The following is a 21,230-nucleotide window of genomic DNA, read 5'->3' on the forward strand; positions in this document are numbered from 1 at the left end:
CCATCATGTTGGTTTTTCCCAGAACTGCTCTAAAAAACTTTGGTTGGATAAGCATAATATTACATGTAGATTAATGGCAGTGCTTTAAGATTAATGCTCTACTTTAACAGTTTGATTTCGCCCTTCTTGCTGATCAAAAATTTAATATATAATTATTTATAGAATAGTAGTCTGCGTATAATTAAATAATCCCTAAAATTGGTTGTTGTTGTGATAAGTGTCTTGTAATATGAAGAAGACACATCATTTTTATAAGTTGTTTAATATGAAGTGTGGCAATTTTTCTAGCTTGCTCAGTCAGTAAATTTAAAACAGATGCCATAAGACATTAATGAAGTTATTGGTAGTCACAAGAAGTTAAGTGCTTTATTTAAGGAGGACATTGAAAATCAATCCAAACTAAAGGCCTCTAGAGTTTTAAAAAATAACTCCGATTTAATTGCGACTTTCTTCATTTTCTTCCAGTGCAGTTCCATTCTCGCACATTGTGCTAGAACTTTCATCGCTATCAGTTTAAATACTGCAAGCTCAAAGCGGCATTATGCTGGTTCGAAGGGGGGAATTTCGGGGGGCTGGAGATGAGGCAGTTTGGGGATGGGTCGCGTTCCGGGGAGACGATTCGGCCAGGTTGAATGTATCCAATTTTAAATATGCACTAAGCCACTGAAAACTTGTGCCATAAAACCAGCTCAGCACGCACCGAGATATGTGAAAGAGCCGGACCGGAATTGGCAGTACCAAGAAAAGCAGCTCTGAATGCGGCAAAGCCAAGTGACTGTGCAGCTCAGGTGATGGCCAAAACACTTTATCGTCAGTCAAACAGAGGCACATACACATCCATGCACAGGAAAAATTGGCAAAATAATATTAGCATTAAGATGAGAGCTAAATTTTACGATCCGTTTACGAGGACAGTGCAGAAGAAGGGGGCTTAACTAATGAAGAGGGCTTTTGTAATGTGAGAAGAAGAAATCGGATGAATCGGGTCTGGGTCTGGGTCTGCCTAAGCCGCTTAAAGGTGTTGGCATTGTCGTGTGGGGCTGCATGGAGTATTCACTTTTCAATCGATCCAGGCCACCACCTCCCACTGCTCCCCATCAATTCAGGAGTTTAGGATACCGCTGCCAATGGAAATTTATGCCCAACTCATTTTATTAATGGACCCTTAGGCCCGTAAGCAGCACATTTGCCACCGGCGACAATGACACCCATTCAACACACCCCCCTCGAAAACATCCCCCGTGTCCAACCCACATGTGTGTATACTATAGTCGACGTAGTACATATTTTATATATCCACCTTGCCAGGCATGAGTCAGTCAGTCAGTTAGTTGAAAACATATCAGCCAGGCACTCAACCCTCGAGTGTTACGAGCCTTGTAACAAATTTGATTTGAGAGTGTGTTTATTTGGGTGGGTGGCTTGAAAAGTTCTGGGTCCTCGAAATACCTTCCTTAATACACTATTAAAATGTAATTGTAAATTAATTTCATTGGCACTTTTATTTGATTAAGCCAAGTTTAACAACTAAATTTGTACTATTATTAACGAAACATTTATTAACAGATGTCAAGTAAAGACATCAATGCCCGAATGTCCAAACGTTATTTGTTTTTCTCCGTTTAAAAAATAAAAGATTGTCATTGGTGCTTGAGTATAAAGAGCTTATCCTTTATTTAACAGTTAGGTAACTAAAGGAAATCTTTAACGCAAAAATCGAAAAACAATAGTGAAGTTTATTTTCTATATATGACAGGAATTTTAGGTTTGTTTTGTTGTTTGCTTTTCTTTAACAAAAATATAAGATAGAAATTGTTTTCGCCGTAAAGGTAGCAATCAAATTTAATCCTCTTTAAATGTAGGAAACATTTAATAATACATATGACCATCCTTATTGGAATTTTGTGTTTTTATATGTATTTTGTATTAGAGTCTCTTAAGATTTTAGATCCGCTTTTCCATTTTCCTTCCCTGGAGACAACTTTTGGTGGCAACCTCCCCGTTTTTCTTTGTTTGCTTTCGCCTGCTGTTCGTCATGTTTGTTTTTCCTTCGTTCGCCATCTTTGTCACCGTTTTCTTCGCTCTCCCGTTGTCCTGTTTTCCGCCTCCCCCCGTTCCAAAATTCAGTTTTCGCCATTTTTGCGTGCTGCCATTTTCATTTGGCAAACGCTTCCAGCATTATTGCTGTTGCTGTCGTTGTTGCTTTCGTCAACATTACTACTCGCCCGCGTCATCAACAGCTCGGAAAAACATCTTAGTCACTTTCACTTTTCATTACACTTTTCGCTTTCGTTTTTTGGTTCTCCCCTCCATTTCTTTTATCGCTGTGTGCTTTTGTCATGCGGCGTTTACATGACGCTCCGTTCCAACCCCCTTTTGTTTTTTTCTTTTTTTTTTTTTTTTTGGTTTGTTGTCAGTGCTCGGGTTTTTCTTAGCCAAAATGGTTTTTAGCCCAAATTGCAGCCATTTCATAGACTGCACTCAAATCCGCTTAGCGGCAATTCCACAATTCCCCCACACGAATCCCTAATGGACAGCGCACGCTTCTCCTGGCCATTATTGAATTAATCCTTGAGCAGTGCTCACTGCGAAAGCCAAAAGGCTGGCTTAATTGCGCAGCTAAGGCGCAAATCTGCAAAATATTAACTAAACTCTTTGCGGACGCCCCGAGAAGTGTGCTACAAAAAAGTGTAGAAGCGGGGATTCGTGTGCACTCAATCGCCAGACAAAGCTGTACTTATCGCCCTAATGGGGATGGCAAGTAATTGCATAACGGGGCAAAAAACAGGCAACGATTTGGGTTAAAATAAATTGCATTTTTCATTTACGGCAGCCCAGTCGTCGGTGGCGCATGCAATGGCCAGGAAGTCGGCCCAAGTCCGCCACCTGTGCTCTTGGGCTTACGTGCTGGGGCAGTCCGTCCACCTCCACCTCCACCTTCCCCCTCCACTTAAGTACCTCCACCCTAGCCTTACACTACCTCATGCAGCGTTAGTTGTTTTGCATAATTAATGCCATCAACGTAGGCACAGGTAATTGCATCTAACCCGTTGCCCACATCGTTGGCTGGTCGTTTGCCGATGTCCTGCCGCAATGTGGCCGTAATGACGGTATCAACCCCAGGACCACATTAGACCAGCTTTTGCACCACACCACCCACCATTCCATTCCAGAGAAAAGCCAGCACCACCCTGCAACCCACTGCATCAGCACGCCAACATCAGTGGCAAACTGTGGGCCCTGGCAATTGATTTTGATTTTGATTCATTGGGCACGGCACGGAAACGGGCTGGAATTAATTTTAAATATTTAAAGAGCGACAAGCGACGCATCGTTTAAGCAGACATTAAGTTAATAAAACTCCAAGGACGCGCCTACAGCAGCTCCTTGTACTCGTCCTCGTCCTGGTAACTTAATTATGCAACTGTGACGTCTAGGACGAGAAAGGCAGTCCTGTCGAGGGTGTGAGGATGTGCATATGGAGCGCACATGGCTGAAGAATTTATGAAATTTTTATTGCTCGCACTTAACATTTTCTGAAGCCGGATGGAGAGCACACGTATACAAGAAACTTGTCTTTTCATACAAATATGAATATTATATGGTTAACTTAATTTATAATATGTTCTTATATATTGTTCGAACGCTGTTTTAAATCAAATGCGACGTAGATGAAGGCCTATCTTTCTGCTTGCATGCTTGACTTTAATATCTCAATTTCTTCTGAAATTATTGCTAGATTTAGTCGGATAAACAAGAACACTTTAAAGCTTTTCCTTTACCATCTCACACGGAGCTTGACCAAAAAGTTGTATATTGAAGTTAAAACTTTGCTTCTCTGTAGAGGATCCTGGGGCTCAGGCTATCTTTGATCCTGCTGATACCCACCTCCGAGCCATAAAGGAAAAACACAGGAACGCTGTGTCAACGCACTGCCCAGTAAATCAAAGTACTGCCAATCGCAATCGTTACACATGCCATCAGCGTCTGCCTAAGCACAGCCAAAGCATTAAATTTCAGGACTCGCACCCAAAAATTACTCATGGACATGAAAAGGTGGTCGTAACGAGTCCAACATCCGAGGGCATCTAGTGTGGGCAGATCGATAGTATTCAGAAATAGGGAATAAAGCAGTCAGCTTATTTATAGTATTTTTTCTATTGAATAACTTATAAATAAAATAGTTGGTTAACTTGTTGCAAATGTATAATCTTCTCATTAATAACTACATGGACTTATGGCCTACTTTCGTGTATACTTTAAATTATTTTTAAAAACTCTAGTTCTATTCCGCGAAACTTCAGTGCTATTTGAAGACTTAAATATACAAAATATAAAATATTTTGAGTAATATTTTTTTTGTTACCCAGTAATAATATTTTTATTCCGCTGGTACCTCTGAGCTCTAAGCTGTTTAAAATATTCTTAAATTAATTTTAAGGTGAATAGCCTTTAGCATTGATTTAATAATGAGCACCCCAGTGATAGAATAGTCAAAAAGTCACAAAAAATGAAATTAATTAATTTTAATCCTGTCCTAAAAATAATGTTTAAAGAAGTATTTAAACATTTTTAGCTAATTAACATAATTTAATTCGTTGGCTTGTGTTTTTATCGTTATTAAGTTATAAAATATTTTCTTTAGTAGAAAGTATTTTGAAGGTAAATCAGCTCTGACCCACTGATCAACTTTCGGTGAAGTGAAAATATGGTAAAAGACTTTGCGTTATTGGCGAAAAGATGGCAGAACAAAAAATTGGTTAGAGTCTAAGGTTTAATAAAGTATTCCTTGCAGCATTTTTATTGTTGCTTAAAATTGAGCCATTTTGAATCTGGGTTTTATTGTCCCATGTTCCTCTGACAAGGGACTATCTTGAACCAATGGAATTGTTTGGCCATCTAGCCGTGTTCTTGTCGTGTGAAGCCTTAAAGAAAATGTTGCTCTGGTCCTGGTCCTGGTGCTGGTGCTGGCTCCTCATCCGGATACGGATGCGTCTCTGGCTGTCGTTGCTGCTGTTATACCTTGTTAGCTGTTGTGTAGATTTCGGCTCTGAAAGACCAGACCTGCAGCCCCTTACCCTTCCCCTTCACCGTCTTAATGCCATGGAAGCGTGCGTTAAACACGAAGTACTCCCCCCCCCCACCCCCTGGCACATGAAATGTCTGCTTGCCCTTTTGCCAGCTCAGTTGTGTGGTATTCCAGGAACGAAAACATATTTTCCATGCGAGTGCACAAAGCGATGCGAGACGCACAGCAACAACAGCTCAAGCAGGAGTCGGCTAACATATCTCGCTGCTCGCTTCGGTTATCACCACTTGTACATGTGTAAATGTGTGTGATTGTCATACAGAGAACAAAATATTTTCATATTTCACCATGGCTATAAAATAATTTTACTTTTGATTCTCAATAACAGGAGAAGAGAAAAGTTTTTTTTGGATTTACGGGTGTGCTACAGAAATTTCTTGGGTTTTAAAATACTAGTTTTCATTGCATATGTTTAGAGACCTCTATTTATTATTTCAAAACACCAGTTATTCCTATAAAACCCGCTATATAACAATACAATAACCAGCTAAATAACAATACTGATATATTATTTCTTCATTTTAAACGTTAAGCATTTCATCTCTTTTTATAAAAACACAAATATTTCCAAGTTACAGTAATGTTTTCAGTGATTTAGGCATGATTACTAAGTGCACGTCTTTTTTAACTGTTTTGATACAAAAAAAAAAAAAAAATAATTTAAGATTCATAATTTTGTTATTTTGAAATAAACTTGTATACATATTTAACATCACCGTATGCATTGCTAATAATTAAAATATTTTTTTCTTTCGGTGCATTTGTTACGCTTCCCTGACTATTTTCTCGTCTCGCTTTTGGCTTCTGCTGTTGTTTGTTGTTAATCCTTTTCGAAATTTTTAGTTTGATTGTTGGGAAAATATTTTAGGCCCCAGGCACAAACACAAACGCACTCTGCACACCGCACGCATTAGCATAACTTGTGGGTGGGATTTTCGGGTGGATTGTGGGATAGAATGCGAAAATGGTGGGCCCAAATGGGGATTTGTGTGTGCTGCAGCTTTAAGCGGTTTAAGAAATACCTTTTCGGGACAGGCTAGCTGATAGCTGGTTAAGAGGGAAAATACATACAGAACACCGAATTTATGATGTTTCTATGAATTTAGTTAACTACAAAGAATGTGAGATAAGTTTACAAAAATTGGCTTATAGATAACATACTTCATTTGTTTGCAAGCAATTTTTTAAAAGATTTTTCAAAGTGGTCATTTGCAGTTAACTAAATATTGTTCGTTGTATTTATTTGCAAATTATGAAACACATGTTTTTCGTAAAGAGAAATGTTGCAGTTTGTGACTCATACTTTCAGACTTTTGGGCGACTAAAACATACGCAAACCGAAGCCGATTTAAATTTCCTATTCAATGGATTTTTTTCTACTTTGGTATCCACGTCATAAAAAGCCGCATCGCTAATTTGCATATTACCGAGCTAAAAAAAAAAAAATAAAAAATAAAAACCCAAACAAAATTCAGAGTCTCTTTACATATTACTGGTTCTGTTTCCCAACGACTTTCCCAAGTTTCCCATGCTTTTCACACACGAAAAAGCCACTAGGGCGGCTAATTTGCATGCCACATGGCAAAAAGCTCGTAGCGAATGCAAATTGAATCCAACTTAAACGCACGGCCATCGCGGGCGAGCATTTAAAAGTTAAATTCAACAAACCGACGACAATCGCTCAATGACATTGATTGGCTGCTGCTGCACGAGTGTTTCGCATTTCGTTTTTGGCGAGTGGGCACACAGGGTGGACAATTAAATATTTGCCTGTCTTATGGCTGCCATTTGTTTGGCCCAGCCATATTGCCCCATGAAACGTGACCCAGACGACCGAGCGGCGACAGCGAAGGCGGCAGAACTCGTTACTGTCACGCCCTGTTGCCGCTCGGACATGACAAAGGTTGACACAGCGTCTGCATTTATTAAAACAACTGCCAGCGGTACGTGAAACGCGTGGCCAAAGGATCACAGATGGAAGGCTGGCTCCTTTTAATTCAAGTAGCTTATTAACCGTATTTGGAAGTACCTAGATACCCAAACCTAGGTACGTACCTAGATAGCAAGGTGTGCTACTTTTTACCTTCCCTATAGGTAATCAAATATGTGGCTACTATTTAAGTTATCTATAGGTAATCATATATGTGTCTAAAACAGATGAGCTGGGTGTTTGGGTACTGGAATATATTTTTTTTTTGTTTCGAAACAAATATCTTCTAATAACTGGCCTCTACCATAAATCAGAGTGATTGGAAGACTTTCGCGATGGGTTGACGTTAGAGTGCGTGAATGTATTCTGTGTATTATTTTACTTTTCCAGTACCTGGCTATATTATTTATATTAATAAGTTCCACAGCAATGTTTTCCAAATAAGAGACAAAAAGAAAGTAAATTAAAAAATGCTCTGAACTTTCTGTTGCATCTTTTACTTTTCCTATGAATTTTAAACGTTTAAACGTTTTGCTAATCACTCCATTTCTCCCACTTTCAGTTTATTGGCAACAATAATGGTCAGCACAACATTGACAACACTGACTGCTGGACAAACAACTAGTAGCAGTAATCACCATCACCACCACAACAATCACCACCAGCAGCAGCAGCATCAGCAGCAGGATCAGTCGCATCAGCAGCAGCAGCAGCAGTCGCATCAGCTACTGCCCTACCAGCGACTGCAACCACACGCAGCAGCAGCAGCAGCGGTCAACCAGCAACGCGGCTTCTACGCTCTGAACGGCAGCCTTGAGATAGACTGCGACAGCAGCAACATCAGCTACCAGCAGCAACAGCAGCAGCAGCAACAGCAACCCCCGCTAATCCTGTCGCAAGCTTTGCTGTCGCCTTCGCCGCCGCTCAACGATCAGATCAGTTTGCTTTTCCCCAAGTGCCGACCCAAGCAGCAGCAGCAGCAGCAGCAGCAGCAGCAGCAGCCGCCGCAGCAGCAACATCATCAAGCGACACAGCAGCAACATGCACTCCTGGCGGACGTGAATACGAACAGCAACAGCAACAGCAACAGCAACAGCAGCAGCAGCAGTCCCACATCGGCAGCAGTTGCTGGAGAGCCGTTGGCCAGCGTTAGTCCGCCGCCGCCCAAGGCCACGCCCACGCCGACGCCCACGAGCACGCCCAGCTATTACAAGAGCGTGAACATCATAACGCAATCGCCGCCGCCGCATTCGGCCTCATCGCACTCCTCCGAATCGCTGTCCTCGGTGACGCCGCGCATCTCCACAAATCCCTTCCTGTGCGCACCGCTCACACCGCCCACACCGCCGCACCACCACCACCAGCAGCAGCAGCAACAGCAGCAGCAACAGCACCTGCATCTGCAACATCAGCAACAGCAACAGCAGCAACTGGAGCTGGACACCTCGGGCGAGGCAGCAGTGGAGCGAAGCAGGAGCGGAGCGGCCGGCGAAGAGCCCGACTGTCCCGCCTCCTTTTACTACCACACGGTGGGCGATAGTAGGCGTGGCCCCGGCTGCTACGTGGAAATGCCACGCAAACGTAGTGGTGCGTTGCCCGCCAGCAACAGGCAGCAGCAGCAACAGCAGCAACAGTTGCACAACGGCAATGGCAGCCAGAATCCATTTATCAAGGAGAACTATTGGGAGGCGCCGCCCACAAGAGCCAGCTTGCTGCTCCATTCGCCCACGGAATATGCCGAGGAGCAACAACAGCAACAACAGCAACATCAGCATCAGCAGCAGACACAGCAGCAACAGCAACACCAGCAGCAACAAACACAGCAGCATACACAACAGCAACAGCAGCAGCAGCAACAACATCTGCATGCCTCAGCCAGACGAGCTTACCACCAGCAGCGGGAACAGGTGTACGGTATCAGCCAGCGACCGCAACAGCAGCAGCAGCAACAGCAACAGCAACACATATTGCGGGTGGGACGAAGTCCGGTGAATCGCAGCTTTCCCCAGCAGCAGCAACAGCAACAGCAGCAGCAGCAGATTGCAGCCCCCAGAAGCAATCCCTGTGCCGATGGGTTGACTCCTTTGGCCAGTCACTACCTTTATGGCAGCAAATCCTCGCTGGATCAGCATCCTGGCGATTGGGAGCCGCGGGAGCAGCGCAAACTGAGGCTGCGCGAGGAGCGGGAAAGGGAAAGGGATAGAGAGAGGGAGCGGGAGCGGGAGCGGGAGCGAGAGCGGGAAAGAGAGCACCTGTTGCTGGAGCAGCAGCAGCAGCTGCAACTGCAGGAGGTGCAAGCGGCCAGGGACAACCACCTCAGCCATTTGGCGGGTCAGCAGCAGCGAAAGCGACATGTTTACGGCGAGGAACGGGAACGCGAGCGGGACATGGAGCGGGATCACCGCCTGGTCAATGGAAACGCAGATCCCAACGAAAGCTGGCAGCGTAAGTTAAGGCACAAGTCAACAAAAAAAAATCAAATAATATAGCCAAATCGAATTTTAAGAAAAAAAAAGCCATTACAAAAGTTACAAAAAAGATTAAAAGATTAAAAAAAAACTGCCTAGTTTAAATCTACAAAATCCTCCAGAGATCAAGCTTATTTAAACATACTTTGAGATAGAGTGATTTTAATATTATTTATTATTCCAGGTTTAATTTATTAAAATCGGACCACTATATCATATAGCTGTTATAGAAACAAGAGGAAAATAATGTTTTTAAATGTATTGAACATTTGAAAACACACCTAATTGAGTTCATTTAAAGAGCTGTGACTCTTTTGCCATTGACAATTTGCACATTTAAGATTCAAGTTTCAAAGGATTTCATTTATTTATTTTGTAGAGCTACATCTACGATGTTGAATAAAATATAGGGTATACAAGTCCAAGATAAATATAAGGTAGACACAAATAGCCTTTATATGTTATTTCTATGGCATGGCTTAAAAGAGCAAACATTTCGCAAATGTGCGAGAGTGTAGCAGCATCCTTGGCTGAACTGCATTTGGTTTGCAGAGTACACAAACCTTTTCCAGGTAAACGCCAGACCCCAAAGCCCAAACCCAAACTCAAATCCCAAAGCCTAGAGTCCGAGTCCGAGTCCAAGTCCATTTGAAGTGTTGCCTCTGTCCGAGCAGCAACCTCTGTGGTTGCACGTGCCTGCAGCAATTTGTGGCTTCAAGGGCGCCCACTTCAGTGGCTGGAGCGTTTTGCGAAACCAATTTCCGACTGGCTGAATGCCGGACAGATAGACATGGGCCGGGTAATTGAATTGCAAATCATGCGTAATGAAGTGTACTGCAAATATGTATGAAACGGGTTTTGGGGGGAACGAACAAAGCGCAGGAAGCGCGCCAAAGTGGAATTTAATTGATAGCAATTAATTGGCATTGGCTCGTAGTTCGTACCCCCCAAATCCTCGGCTGATACCCTTGTCATGGCCACTGGTCCTCATCGGAGCTCTCTCCATTCATCCCATTTCATCCAGATCTGCGCGTTACGACCGAAACGTTGGCGGAGGAGGGCGGCAAGCCAGGCAAGCCGATGGATAAGGATAAGGCCCAGCTCCAGATGCAGATGCAGATGCAGATGCAGAATCTGAACCCAGGGCAGAACCTGGAGGTCAACGTCTACAGGGAGAACAAGTTGGACGCCTGGAAGCTCGAGCGCAACTACACGCTGGCCGTGGAGTCGCGCCACGGCATCATTGGTAAATTATGCACTTAGTAACAAAACAATTTAATTTTAAATAATAATATTAAATTCAATGCATATTAAAGTACACAAATTAAATGTTAAAAATCTAAATTATTGTGCAAAATATTATATTAGTTTTAAAATAGATCCTATTTGATTTAAATTCATTTTATTTAAGTTAAATATGGCTTAAATTATATTTTCAGCTATTTAAATCAAATCCGAAAATAGTTATATGAAATAGTTAAAAATTTTATTTACTTCTCTTAGAAATGTAATGACCATTTTTTTTAAATCCGACTGTAATATCCTGTAATATATAGAATTTTTGATTTTAATGCCATTTTATTGTTGATATGCGCACTACATACATAATGGAATCGAATTTTTTTTTTTTTTTTGGAAAATAAAACTGGTTGTTCCAAAAAATGTGGACAACAATTTTTGCAATTATTCTTTTCATATCAAAATAACTTTATCCCATTAAATTTAATTCCATTCACAGAGTACGAAGGTTCGCCCAGGCGCATTGGAGTAACCACCAACAATTTTGGGGCCTTGACGGCAGCAGCAGCAGCAGCAGCAACAGCAGGAACAGCAGGAGCGGACGAAAGCGAACCACCAGCAACGGCAGAAGTGGCACCCACACCACAACAGCAACAACTGCAGCAGCAATTGCAACAGCAGGTTCCCATGGCCGCCGTTCCACCGCTGAGCTCCACGGCCACCTCGCTGCAAAAGACGGCGGCTCGGGCAGCACTCGCCGCCCTTGCCCAGACCCACCCCCACAACTCCCACAGCATCCTCAGCTCCCTGATACCACACACCTCCAACCCCAACTCCAACCCCAACTCCAATCCCAGCCCCAATCCCAATCCCAATCCCAACCCACTGAACCCCGGCCAGGTTCACTCGCAAACACAGCAGACCATGCAGAACTATCCCGTTCGCCCGGGCTTTCCACAGGTGGGTGTTTCCTTGAAGTTCTAATTGATTTTGCATTAATTAATGAAATAGCATTCTGAGGGGTGCGAGTAACATGAAGGTATTTCATTAAAATAGCTATTTAAATCAAATAGAATCAATAAAAGTGTTCTGCTAAGCACTAAGACTTTGCTGTAAAACTCAAAATCACGGTTGCTTTGATAGAATCTGCCCAAATCAGTTAAAACACAGTTTTGAAAACATCTAACTAAACATCGTAAGCGGAGGCAATTTTCTAGTTCAATTTATAGCCTACAACACGAAATTGACAATATAGTTCTCCTAATTTCGTTTGTCAGAATTTCCTAACTATTTATGTGACACCAGCAGATTTAACGGCAGGTTACAAACTAAAACCTTAACTTAATATTGAAAATTTAAACCTTAGAAACATTTAAATTTTGTATAAGTCTAAACTGATTTACAATTTTAGAAGCAGCTTAAGTTTGTTGTATACATAGACGTTACTGGCATTCTAAGCTCATTGTTTTGTTTGGTTTGTTTGTTTATCATAAAAAAAAACAGTTATATTAGCTATCTTCATATGAGTTATATTGCTGATTATTCCTTACTTAACTGTCACTTTAAATTTCAGCGCATCATTTCGCCGCCTAATCGTGAGCCTTGTAGCAGCTCCCCTCCCCTGCAGCAGCAGCAGCATCAGCAATTGCAGCAACTTCAGCAGCAGCAGCAACAGCAGCAACAGCAGCAGCAACAGCAGCAGCAACAGCAGCAGCAACACTTTGCCAGTCTGATGAGCAACCACAGTAACAACAACTCAAACATCAACAAACAACCGCTGAGCAGCGACAACAATGCGGAGGACACCAGCAACGATGTGTCCGAGATTGGCACCATATCCGACCTGACCACTCCGGAGGCACTGGGCCTGGCCATCGGAGCCGCCGGCGAGGTAGGCAGCCGGGCGGCCACGCCCCCCCAAGCCCCTACAGCCGCGTTCGCGGCACTAGCACCACCGACAGAAGGATCAGCAGCCGCAGCCGCAGCAGCAGTAGCAGCGGTCAGCACTGCCAACGGCATCGGAATTGGAATCGGAACGGGAACAGGATTAGGATCAGGATCAGGATCAGGAGTAGGAAATGCAACAGCAGCGGGCACCGCACTAGGCCCACTGAGCCTGCACACGAAATCGTCGACCTTCGATTACCTTTACGAATTCTCGGAGACGCGCAAAGTGCTGGAGGAGTTCTTCAAGTGCCCCTCCACCGACGAACAGCCCATCATGGAAAACGGCAGCGATGTGGACAGCATTGTAAGTAAACAGAGAAATAATAAAAGTCTTTAACTATTTGCATATTAAGTACTTATTTTCATTTTATTAAGCAAATGGTTTTCTTAGAAAAGGGTTTACTTTCATTAATGTAAATTTATCGATGAAAACAGTATATTTTTTAACAGCCAAAAACGTTATTTAAAACTAGTTTAATATCAACTGAGTATTTTTTGTCCTGCAGGATATCCAGTACGAGTTCCACAGCAACTTTGAGCGCGACGACGAGGACTTGGTTGAGGATGAGGAGGCCGAGGACGACGAGGAGGTCGACGACGATGCCGACGAGGAGAACGACGAGGCCGAGGATGAGGACGAACCGTTGGATCAGGATCTCGACCAGAACTACCGCCAGCAGGCGCCTCCCACCTCCGGCCACGCCCCCGAGCGCCACGCTTACGGGGGCTACGGCCAGCAGTCGCAGCCCCGGCTTACCGCCCAGCCGCTGGGCGTGGGCGGGGGCGTAGCACGGCGGCACTACAGCGGCAGTCCGCTGATGCGGGACTTCGACTTCTTCCTGGACTCCACCAGCCGGAGCAGCAACGAGCGGGACGGCGACCAGGACGGGCTCAATCACAACCAGCTGCTGAGCACGGGCAGTGGGCATGGCGGAGGCGGAGGCGTCGGGGGCGTGGGTGTGGGCGTGGGCCCGGGCGGCGGCCACAACTACCGCTACTCGCCGGAGACCACCGACTACGACTCCAACTGCGGCGATCTCGACAGTACGTGACTGAATCACATTTATTTATTTAATTTGTACACAGTTGAATATGGAATACCATAAACTAAATGGAAGACACTGATACAAAAAATGGGATAGGAAAAACAAATATTTGACTATTGAATTTATTTATTTAAAAAATAAAAGAATTTTGATATCTAGGATTTAAAAAATAAAGGATATATTTTACTCGCTATCTATTTTTTTAAGACAAAAACTGTGTATTAATTTTGTTTAAATTGTTAAGTATTTTAAATACGCTGCGTCCCGCTATTTTAAGGGAACTTTTCATAATTTATTCTTTAAAAATATTTCTAAACTATTTCAAAACAAACTTAAACAAAAATACATTCATAGGCAATATTCAAAAACGCACATATATATAAGCTCATTTATTCCGAATCGACTTAATTTTGTATTTTTTCACCTTTTTTTATTTAATTGTGGCGATAAGACGTAATTTATTTATCGGTTAGTTCGTTTAATATAAACACAAAGCAGTATTTGTTTAACAATCAGAAGCGGAGCTTTATAAAGCATTTACAAGTAAACGATACTGTTCAAACAAGTTACAAATATTTAAATATATATTTTATAAAATTATTATATTTATTCAATAAGATTTGTTTACTAATTACCTCAATTTGTGTCGCAGGTCTGTCGGGTGAGATGAACGGCGGAGTGTCGACCTCCTGCTCGAACTACGCCAAATACTATGCCTCAGCCATGCCGGTCCTGGAGGATGGCCTCTCCTCGGGTCACACCAGCGACACCGAGAACAACAACAACAAGAACAAGAACCTGCAGCAGGCACTGCTGGGTGGTGGAGGTGGTGGCGGTGTCGGTGGCGGTGGCGGCGGTGGTGTGTCCAGCGGTCAAAGTCAGTGCCCCACCAGCCTGAGCGGTAGCACCAGTATCGGCGGCAGCGGCGGCATCTCCATGCTGATGGACATGAAGCGCATCTCGACAAACAACAGCCTGAACAGCATGCACAACCTGACCACCACCACCTCCACCACGGACAGTATTGGGGGCGTGGCCGTGGTGGGCCACCACCTGATGGCCACGCCCAGTCCCAGCAACGGGCAATCGGCGGTGGCAAAGGCTCAGGCTGGTCAGCCGCCATCGCAGCCGAAGACACTGACCCTGGACCAGAGTCCCAGCAACCACAGCAAAGTGTTCAAGAACATTGATCCGGAGTTGGATTCGCTCTACTCGATTGGTAAGTACATAAGTAAGGGTAAGAAAAAGTTATAAAAAAACTACACCAAAGACAATAAAACTTAATGTGAAAATAGAACACCAAACATACATTTTGCTGGTACACTCAGAGAACAATTGTAAAACAATATAATATATATAATATATAGTAGAAAAATTTTTAGATACTAATTAATTTAAAAAAATAAGTCTGTAAACGATATGTTCTTCTTGCAGGTGTTTTTCACCGTCCGGACACGGTGCAGATGACGCCACCACCGCCCGCACCGGCGCCGCACCGCAAGCCCAACAACACTGGCAGCAGCAGCAATGGCAATGGCAATGGAAATGGCAATGGCAATGGCGGCGGCAACAACGACGTGGATCTGCTGCAGCCGAGCAGCAAGCACACTACATTGGCGGCGGCCATCAGCTCCACGCTGCAGCGCAGTTCCCCCACCTCGACGGTCACCGGAAATGGATGCGGCAACGGAACGGGAAGCGGAAGCGGAAACGGAAATGGAACGGGAAGCGGCAAGCACCGCAGCGCCGGCAGCACTGGCAGCAGCAGCGGCAACGGGGGCGTGCCACCGCCCATTCCCGAACGGACCAATCTTGTGACGGCGGCGGCATCGCAGCGATCGCCGTCGCCGGGCTTGAGCTCACCCGTTTGGCTGTCCCGCCACTTGGACGGCGGCGGCGCTGGCAAGGATCTCCTTGAGTCCGGCTCGGACAATCACTCGAAGAACCACAGCGCCGACGAGGAGGATGTGGACACCGATTTGGAGACGGACCGCCTGCTGGGCCACCAGCGGCTGGACGACCAGGGCTACTACGACGAGAACAAGAGCTGGGACCGCAAGCCGCGATCGCTGCTCTCCAAGATCTCGCCCAAGCAGCAAATGGCGAGCACCAAGACGCGCAACGGCTACAATGCTCTGCTCAGCTCCACGCCGGAGCTGCCGCCCCCGATTCCGCCCAAGGGTCAGTCCGGCGGCAAGCTGCTGGACCTGGTGGTTGGCGGCATGGTGCAGCGCAGCATATCGCGCAGCTCGTCGGAGCACAGCGAGAAATCGCCGAGCAAACAGCCGGGTGCTGGCGTCGATCTGTGTGGCACTGGCCCCCTAAACGGCACCGTGGATGTGGTGGCCTCGGCCGTGGCGGCCACTTCGGCAGCGGTGGTGGCCAGTGTCACGCCCGCAATGGGCAGTCCCGGCAATGGAGGCGGTTCCGAGAGATCCGTGGGCGGAGTAAATGCCGCGGTAGCTGGCATCAAGATGACTGAGCCGGAGTCGGGAGCTCTCAACGGAGGCATCACCTTGCCAGGATCGGGTTCGGGTTCGGGATCAGGATCGGGATCTGGAGCTGGAGCTGGACCTGGAGCTGGAACTGGAGCCAATGGAACCGTGGTGGCCAGCAGCAATGCCAATGCCAACAGCAACAACAACAACAACAACAACAACGTGGGCAACAGCAACAACAGCATCAGCGGCAGCAACAGCAACAGCGGCGAGAAAAAAGTGAAAAAGAGTAAGAGCAAAGAAGGTAAATGCGTTGGGTTTATCCTTCGTTCGATTGTTCCTATAACTGTATAACCGTATAACCATATATTTGCATATAAATATATATAGATATTCTATATTCTATATTATATATTATATATTATATATCATAATTGTATACTCTTGTGGCCTGCCATGTTGTCGGTATATGCATTGATGTTGTCGTTGTGTCGCAATTGTCGCAACGAAACGCTAAAATTTCGATAGCGTAGCAGAGCAAATTCAAAATTCAAAGTTGGCAGCGTAATATGTAAATTGATTTTAATCCTTATATGCAACTCTCGATCCAGATAATCAATCCGTATTAATCGTATATGTATTCTTTTACCTATCATTTCTCCGTATTCTTTCGCATATTTATTTGCGTATTTTTGCATGCGTCGTTCGTTCGTTCAACCAAATCAAAACCAAACTCTACTCTTCATTTTACTGTGTCTGTGTGTGTGTACAATACTTTGTAAGATAAAATTCCATTATGTACTAGTACCTAAGATCCAACACTAACAAGATAACACCAAACAAGGGAAAATCTAATGCGAGTGAAAATGTTTTTTTTTTTTTTATAAAAGCAATGCATTTGCTAAGCCTTGTTTCTTCATAGGTGTTTAAAAATAGTCTCGATCAAAGCCACCTTAGTCTTCTTTTTTAAATATTTCAAAATTGGACCATAATATGGGATTCAATGTGTTAATTATAAATAATATTTTACAAATTAGTCCATTTCAATAGGGCTTGAAAAGTTGATCTACAAAAGAACTAAAATATTAAAAGGTTGCTGAGGAATGATTTGATAAGTGGTTAAGTGGGTAACCAAAATGATTACTCATGCGGACTTTTTGAATTTATTTATTTGTATAAAGATTGTTACATGGAGGTACAAATAACGAGCTATTTCTTTGATGTTTCGTTTGGGGTTGAGTTATAGTGGTAAAATGGTTTGATGGATTGCTGACCCACACATGCACGTACACTAACCAACCTATACTCCACATGTACTCTGTGATCCGCGACCTCGTTGCAACCGACCTTCTAACCGGGTTCTCCGTTCTCCATCTTATCCACCTCCATCTCTATCCCAACTTCATCAACTGCAGGCGGCGCAGTGCTCATCGAGGGCGTACTGTTCAGGGCCAAGTACTTGGGCTCCACGCAGCTGGTCTGCGAGGGTCAGCCCACGAAGTCGACGCGCATGATGCAGGCGGAGGAGGCCGTTTCCAGGATCAAGGTAAGGTTCCTTCAGGCGCCTCCTGAAAAACATACGGTAATGCTCGCCCCACTCGATCGATTGCTTCGATCAGCTTGCTTTTACTTTACTTTACTTGTGCCAAGATCCGTTCTGTGTTTGTAGTGCGTAGAAATACGTGAGTCCTGCTGGAAAACCAGATCAGAGGTTGTCACAGTTCACTTTCTATCCATTTGTAATTCCCTACTGTTGATTAGTTAACTGAAATCTTAACAACTTAAGAAAAAAACTCTATGAATCAAGAATTTTTTTTTTGTATTAACAAGTGATGTTTCTACAATTTTTTCATACCTAAACATTTGAAAAAGGTTATATTTTATCTCTTCTTTGCTTGGTGATTTATGTTTTACTAGTTGTAGAACTTTTCTATATTTGCAATCTGCCCAATGTATTTTAATTTGATTTATGAATATATTTAATATGTTTATTTAAAAACAAAGATTAAAAATATGAAAGGATTGTTTTATTTTTGATTAAACCAAGCATCTGTGACAACCCCTTGAACTGCTTTCACCGCCTCCCCTTGCACTAATGAACAAAATTTGCAGCTATTTTGGACTCCCGCTCCATCGCTCTGATCTCCGACTTTTGATTTAACACCTCCCTTTCCCTATCGCCCTCACCACCACTTGCGACTTACCAGTGAGCAATCTTAAGCTAAGCTGATTGAAAGACCAAACTAGAAAACAACAAAAAAAAAAACAATTCATTAACTGTTTAATGTTATATTTTCATGCATCACCTCCTCCACATCAAACGCTCCGCATCCGCGATGACCAACCACGCTAACTAAACCACGTATCGCCATGCTAAAAAAAAAAAAAAAAATCAAACAAAAAATTCGCATAACAGGCGCTGGTAAGTAATGAAAACACTAGCTATACCCACTTAACCCCGAACCCCGAACCCAAACCAACCACCCAACCCAATCAATTGCTCACCTCTGGTTTGCCTGATTTGCCTTGAATTAAATTGGATTGAAGATATTTGGCCCGCTGTAATACTTGTGTTACCCAAAAGGAATGCTTGTTCCCCTTGAGTCAACCGCCGAATCCCAGTTCCACACAACCCAAAATATTCGATACGGATTGGTAATTGGTGAATAACCGAAGTAAATCATTTTCAGGCACCCGATGGCGATGTGCAGCCCAGCACCGAGGTGGATCTGTTCATTTCGACGGAGAAGATCATGGTCCTGAACACGGACCTCAAGGAGATCATGATGGACCATGCCCTGCGCACCATCTCCTACATCGCGGACATCGGCGACCTGGTGGTCCTGATGGCCCGCCGTCGCTTCGTGCCCCAGGACATCGATGATGCCCCCAGGCCGAATCGCACGCCCAAGATGATTTGTCACGTGTTCGAGAGCGATGAGGCCCAGTTCATCGCCCAATCGATTGGCCAGGCCTTCCAGGTGGCCTACATGGAGTTCCTCAAGGCGAACGGCATCGAGGACCATCGGTTCGTCAAGGAGATGGACTACCAGGAGGTGCTCAACAGCCAGGAGATCTTCGGCGACGAGCTGGAGATCTTCGCCAAGAAGGAGCTGCAGAAGGAGGTGGTGGTGCCGAAGGCCAAGGGCGAGATCCTGGGCGTGGTCATCGTGGAGAGCGGCTGGGGTTCGATGCTGCCCACCGTGGTGATTGCCAACCTAATGAGTTCCGGGGCGGCTGCCCGGTGCGGCCAGCTCAACATCGGCGACCAGCTGATCGCCATCAACGGGCTGAGCCTCGTCGGCCTGCCCCTATCCACCTGCCAGACGTACATCAAGAACACCAAGAACCAGACCGTGGTCAAGTTCACGGTGGTGCCCTGCGCCCCCGTCGTCGAGGTGAAGATCAAGAGGCCGGAGACCAAGTACCAGCTCGGATTCAGCGTCCAGAACGGCGTGGTGAGTTGGGTAGTTGCAACTTTCACAAGCAGGCGTTTTGAGGAAGGGTTGGCAACTCTCAACAAATGCGAATCACACAGTACAGAGTTGTCAACCAATATTGGAATAAGGGGAATGCTTGATACTGCCTCTGATTAAATAAAAATAAATGATTGATTTATTTTCATCTAGGTGGTGTAGATTTGGTTTAATCTAAACACTTATTTAAACCAAATCAATAAGATGTAAAGGCAATAAATGCGAGAAAGTTTTTGTTGTGCATAGTGCTAAGGGCATGCCCTTCGTATTGGTTTTTTATGGAAAGTTTAAACCATTGCATAAAGCTAAAAACTTAAAATAGTCAAAAAAATTCAAATTTTTAAATTGTAATTATTAAGTATATATTTTTTTTATTGAAGGACTCTTAAGCCTGTTTAATTACTGATCAAAACTACGAAATTCTTAATGCAAATAATAGTTCGGAATATATATTACATATTCACATATATATGTCTCTTTTATTTGTACCCCAAAATTTAGGTGTTTGCAAACCCAAAAATGCCAAAAACTAGACTGAGAAAACAAACTGTGTAAAAGAAGGGTTCTAGGTGGTAGTTACAAATTAAAAAGCTTAAAATACTTAGCAATTATTTGGTGAATTGTTAGATAGAACCATTCCACTAATTAAGTTAATCTCCTCTTGCAGATCTGCAGCCTGCTGCGTGGCGGGATTGCCGAGCGGGGTGGAGTTCGTGTGGGCCATCGCATCATCGAGATAAACAACCAGAGCGTGGTGGCTGTGCCGCACGAGAAGATCGTTAACTTGCTGGCCACATCCGTGGGGGAGGTATGAGGGGATATGGGAATGATGGGATGAAGTGACACGTATAGTAATTCGATTACCCTTTAACCATTCCAGATACTCATGAAGACCATGCCCACTTCCATGTTCCGCCTGCTCACTGGTCAGGAAAATCCCATATATATTTAAGCCTGCGGGAGGATAATAAACGGCGATTATTGTTAACTATAAAAACCTTACAAGGATATTACGATATTTAGTATATATATACCTATGCATATAGAGAAAGAATGAGAGAGGAGGAGTAAATATATGTATGTATATGCGTGTGTACCTATATATATATATATATATATATATATATATATATATAAATATATATATATATTTAACATATATTACACACGAGTGTATTGAATTTTTTTTTTTGTGAGTAAACTAGACAAAGTTCGATCGGAGGCGAGTTAAAAGCAGCTACTACGACAAATAAGAGGACGCGAAAACTAACACACATGGCACGCCTTTTTGCAAAGCTTAGTAATAATAGTTAATAATGCGTGTGAGATCAGGCCATCGGCCGGGACATACTCGTACATACTTATACAAATATACATATATATATATATATGAACACAATGACCTTTTTGCGAAAACGTCCTTAGCTTAGTTGAACGGCGACATTAGTCAGAGAATACTGCAGCTAGTTACGTCCCCCCATATATACTATTTGCTTACCCATACTTATTGTAAAAACCAAAAAACCAAAAAATCCAAAGCAAGCCGAACACACGAGCACAGCGCAGCAAAAGACGTCCCAAACGAGATTCGAGTCCA

At 43.8% G+C, this 21,230-nt stretch overlaps 1 protein-coding gene across 10 annotated transcripts in view; it reads left to right on the top strand.

The window, feature by feature from the left end:
- The window catches only part of LOC128261102 (uncharacterized), a 92,080-nt gene extending 71,339 nt beyond the window's left edge, over positions 1-20,741 (top strand). For all 10 annotated transcript variants that reach the window (XM_052994562.1, XM_052994558.1, XM_052994557.1 and 7 more), the window contains 11 exons: positions 7,582-9,464; positions 10,512-10,733; positions 11,226-11,686; positions 12,300-12,977; positions 13,180-13,717; positions 14,372-14,938; positions 15,154-16,461; positions 17,573-17,703; positions 18,848-19,615; positions 20,301-20,441; positions 20,514-20,741. In XM_052994562.1, the coding sequence (XP_052850522.1) occupies positions 7,598-9,464; positions 10,512-10,733; positions 11,226-11,686; positions 12,300-12,977; positions 13,180-13,717; positions 14,372-14,938; positions 15,154-16,461; positions 17,573-17,703; positions 18,848-19,615; positions 20,301-20,441; positions 20,514-20,585 (6,753 nt within the window). In that variant the 5' untranslated portion in view covers positions 7,582-7,597 and the 3' untranslated portion in view covers positions 20,586-20,741. The remainder of the gene's footprint in view (positions 1-7,581; positions 9,465-10,511; positions 10,734-11,225; positions 11,687-12,299; positions 12,978-13,179; positions 13,718-14,371; positions 14,939-15,153; positions 16,462-17,572; positions 17,704-18,847; positions 19,616-20,300; positions 20,442-20,513) is intronic.
- The last annotated feature ends 489 nt before the right edge of the window (positions 20,742-21,230 follow it).

Source organism: Drosophila gunungcola (assembly GCF_025200985.1).
Source record: "Drosophila gunungcola strain Sukarami chromosome X unlocalized genomic scaffold, Dgunungcola_SK_2 000050F, whole genome shotgun sequence".
Lineage (NCBI taxonomy): Eukaryota > Metazoa > Arthropoda > Insecta > Diptera > Drosophilidae > Drosophila > Drosophila gunungcola.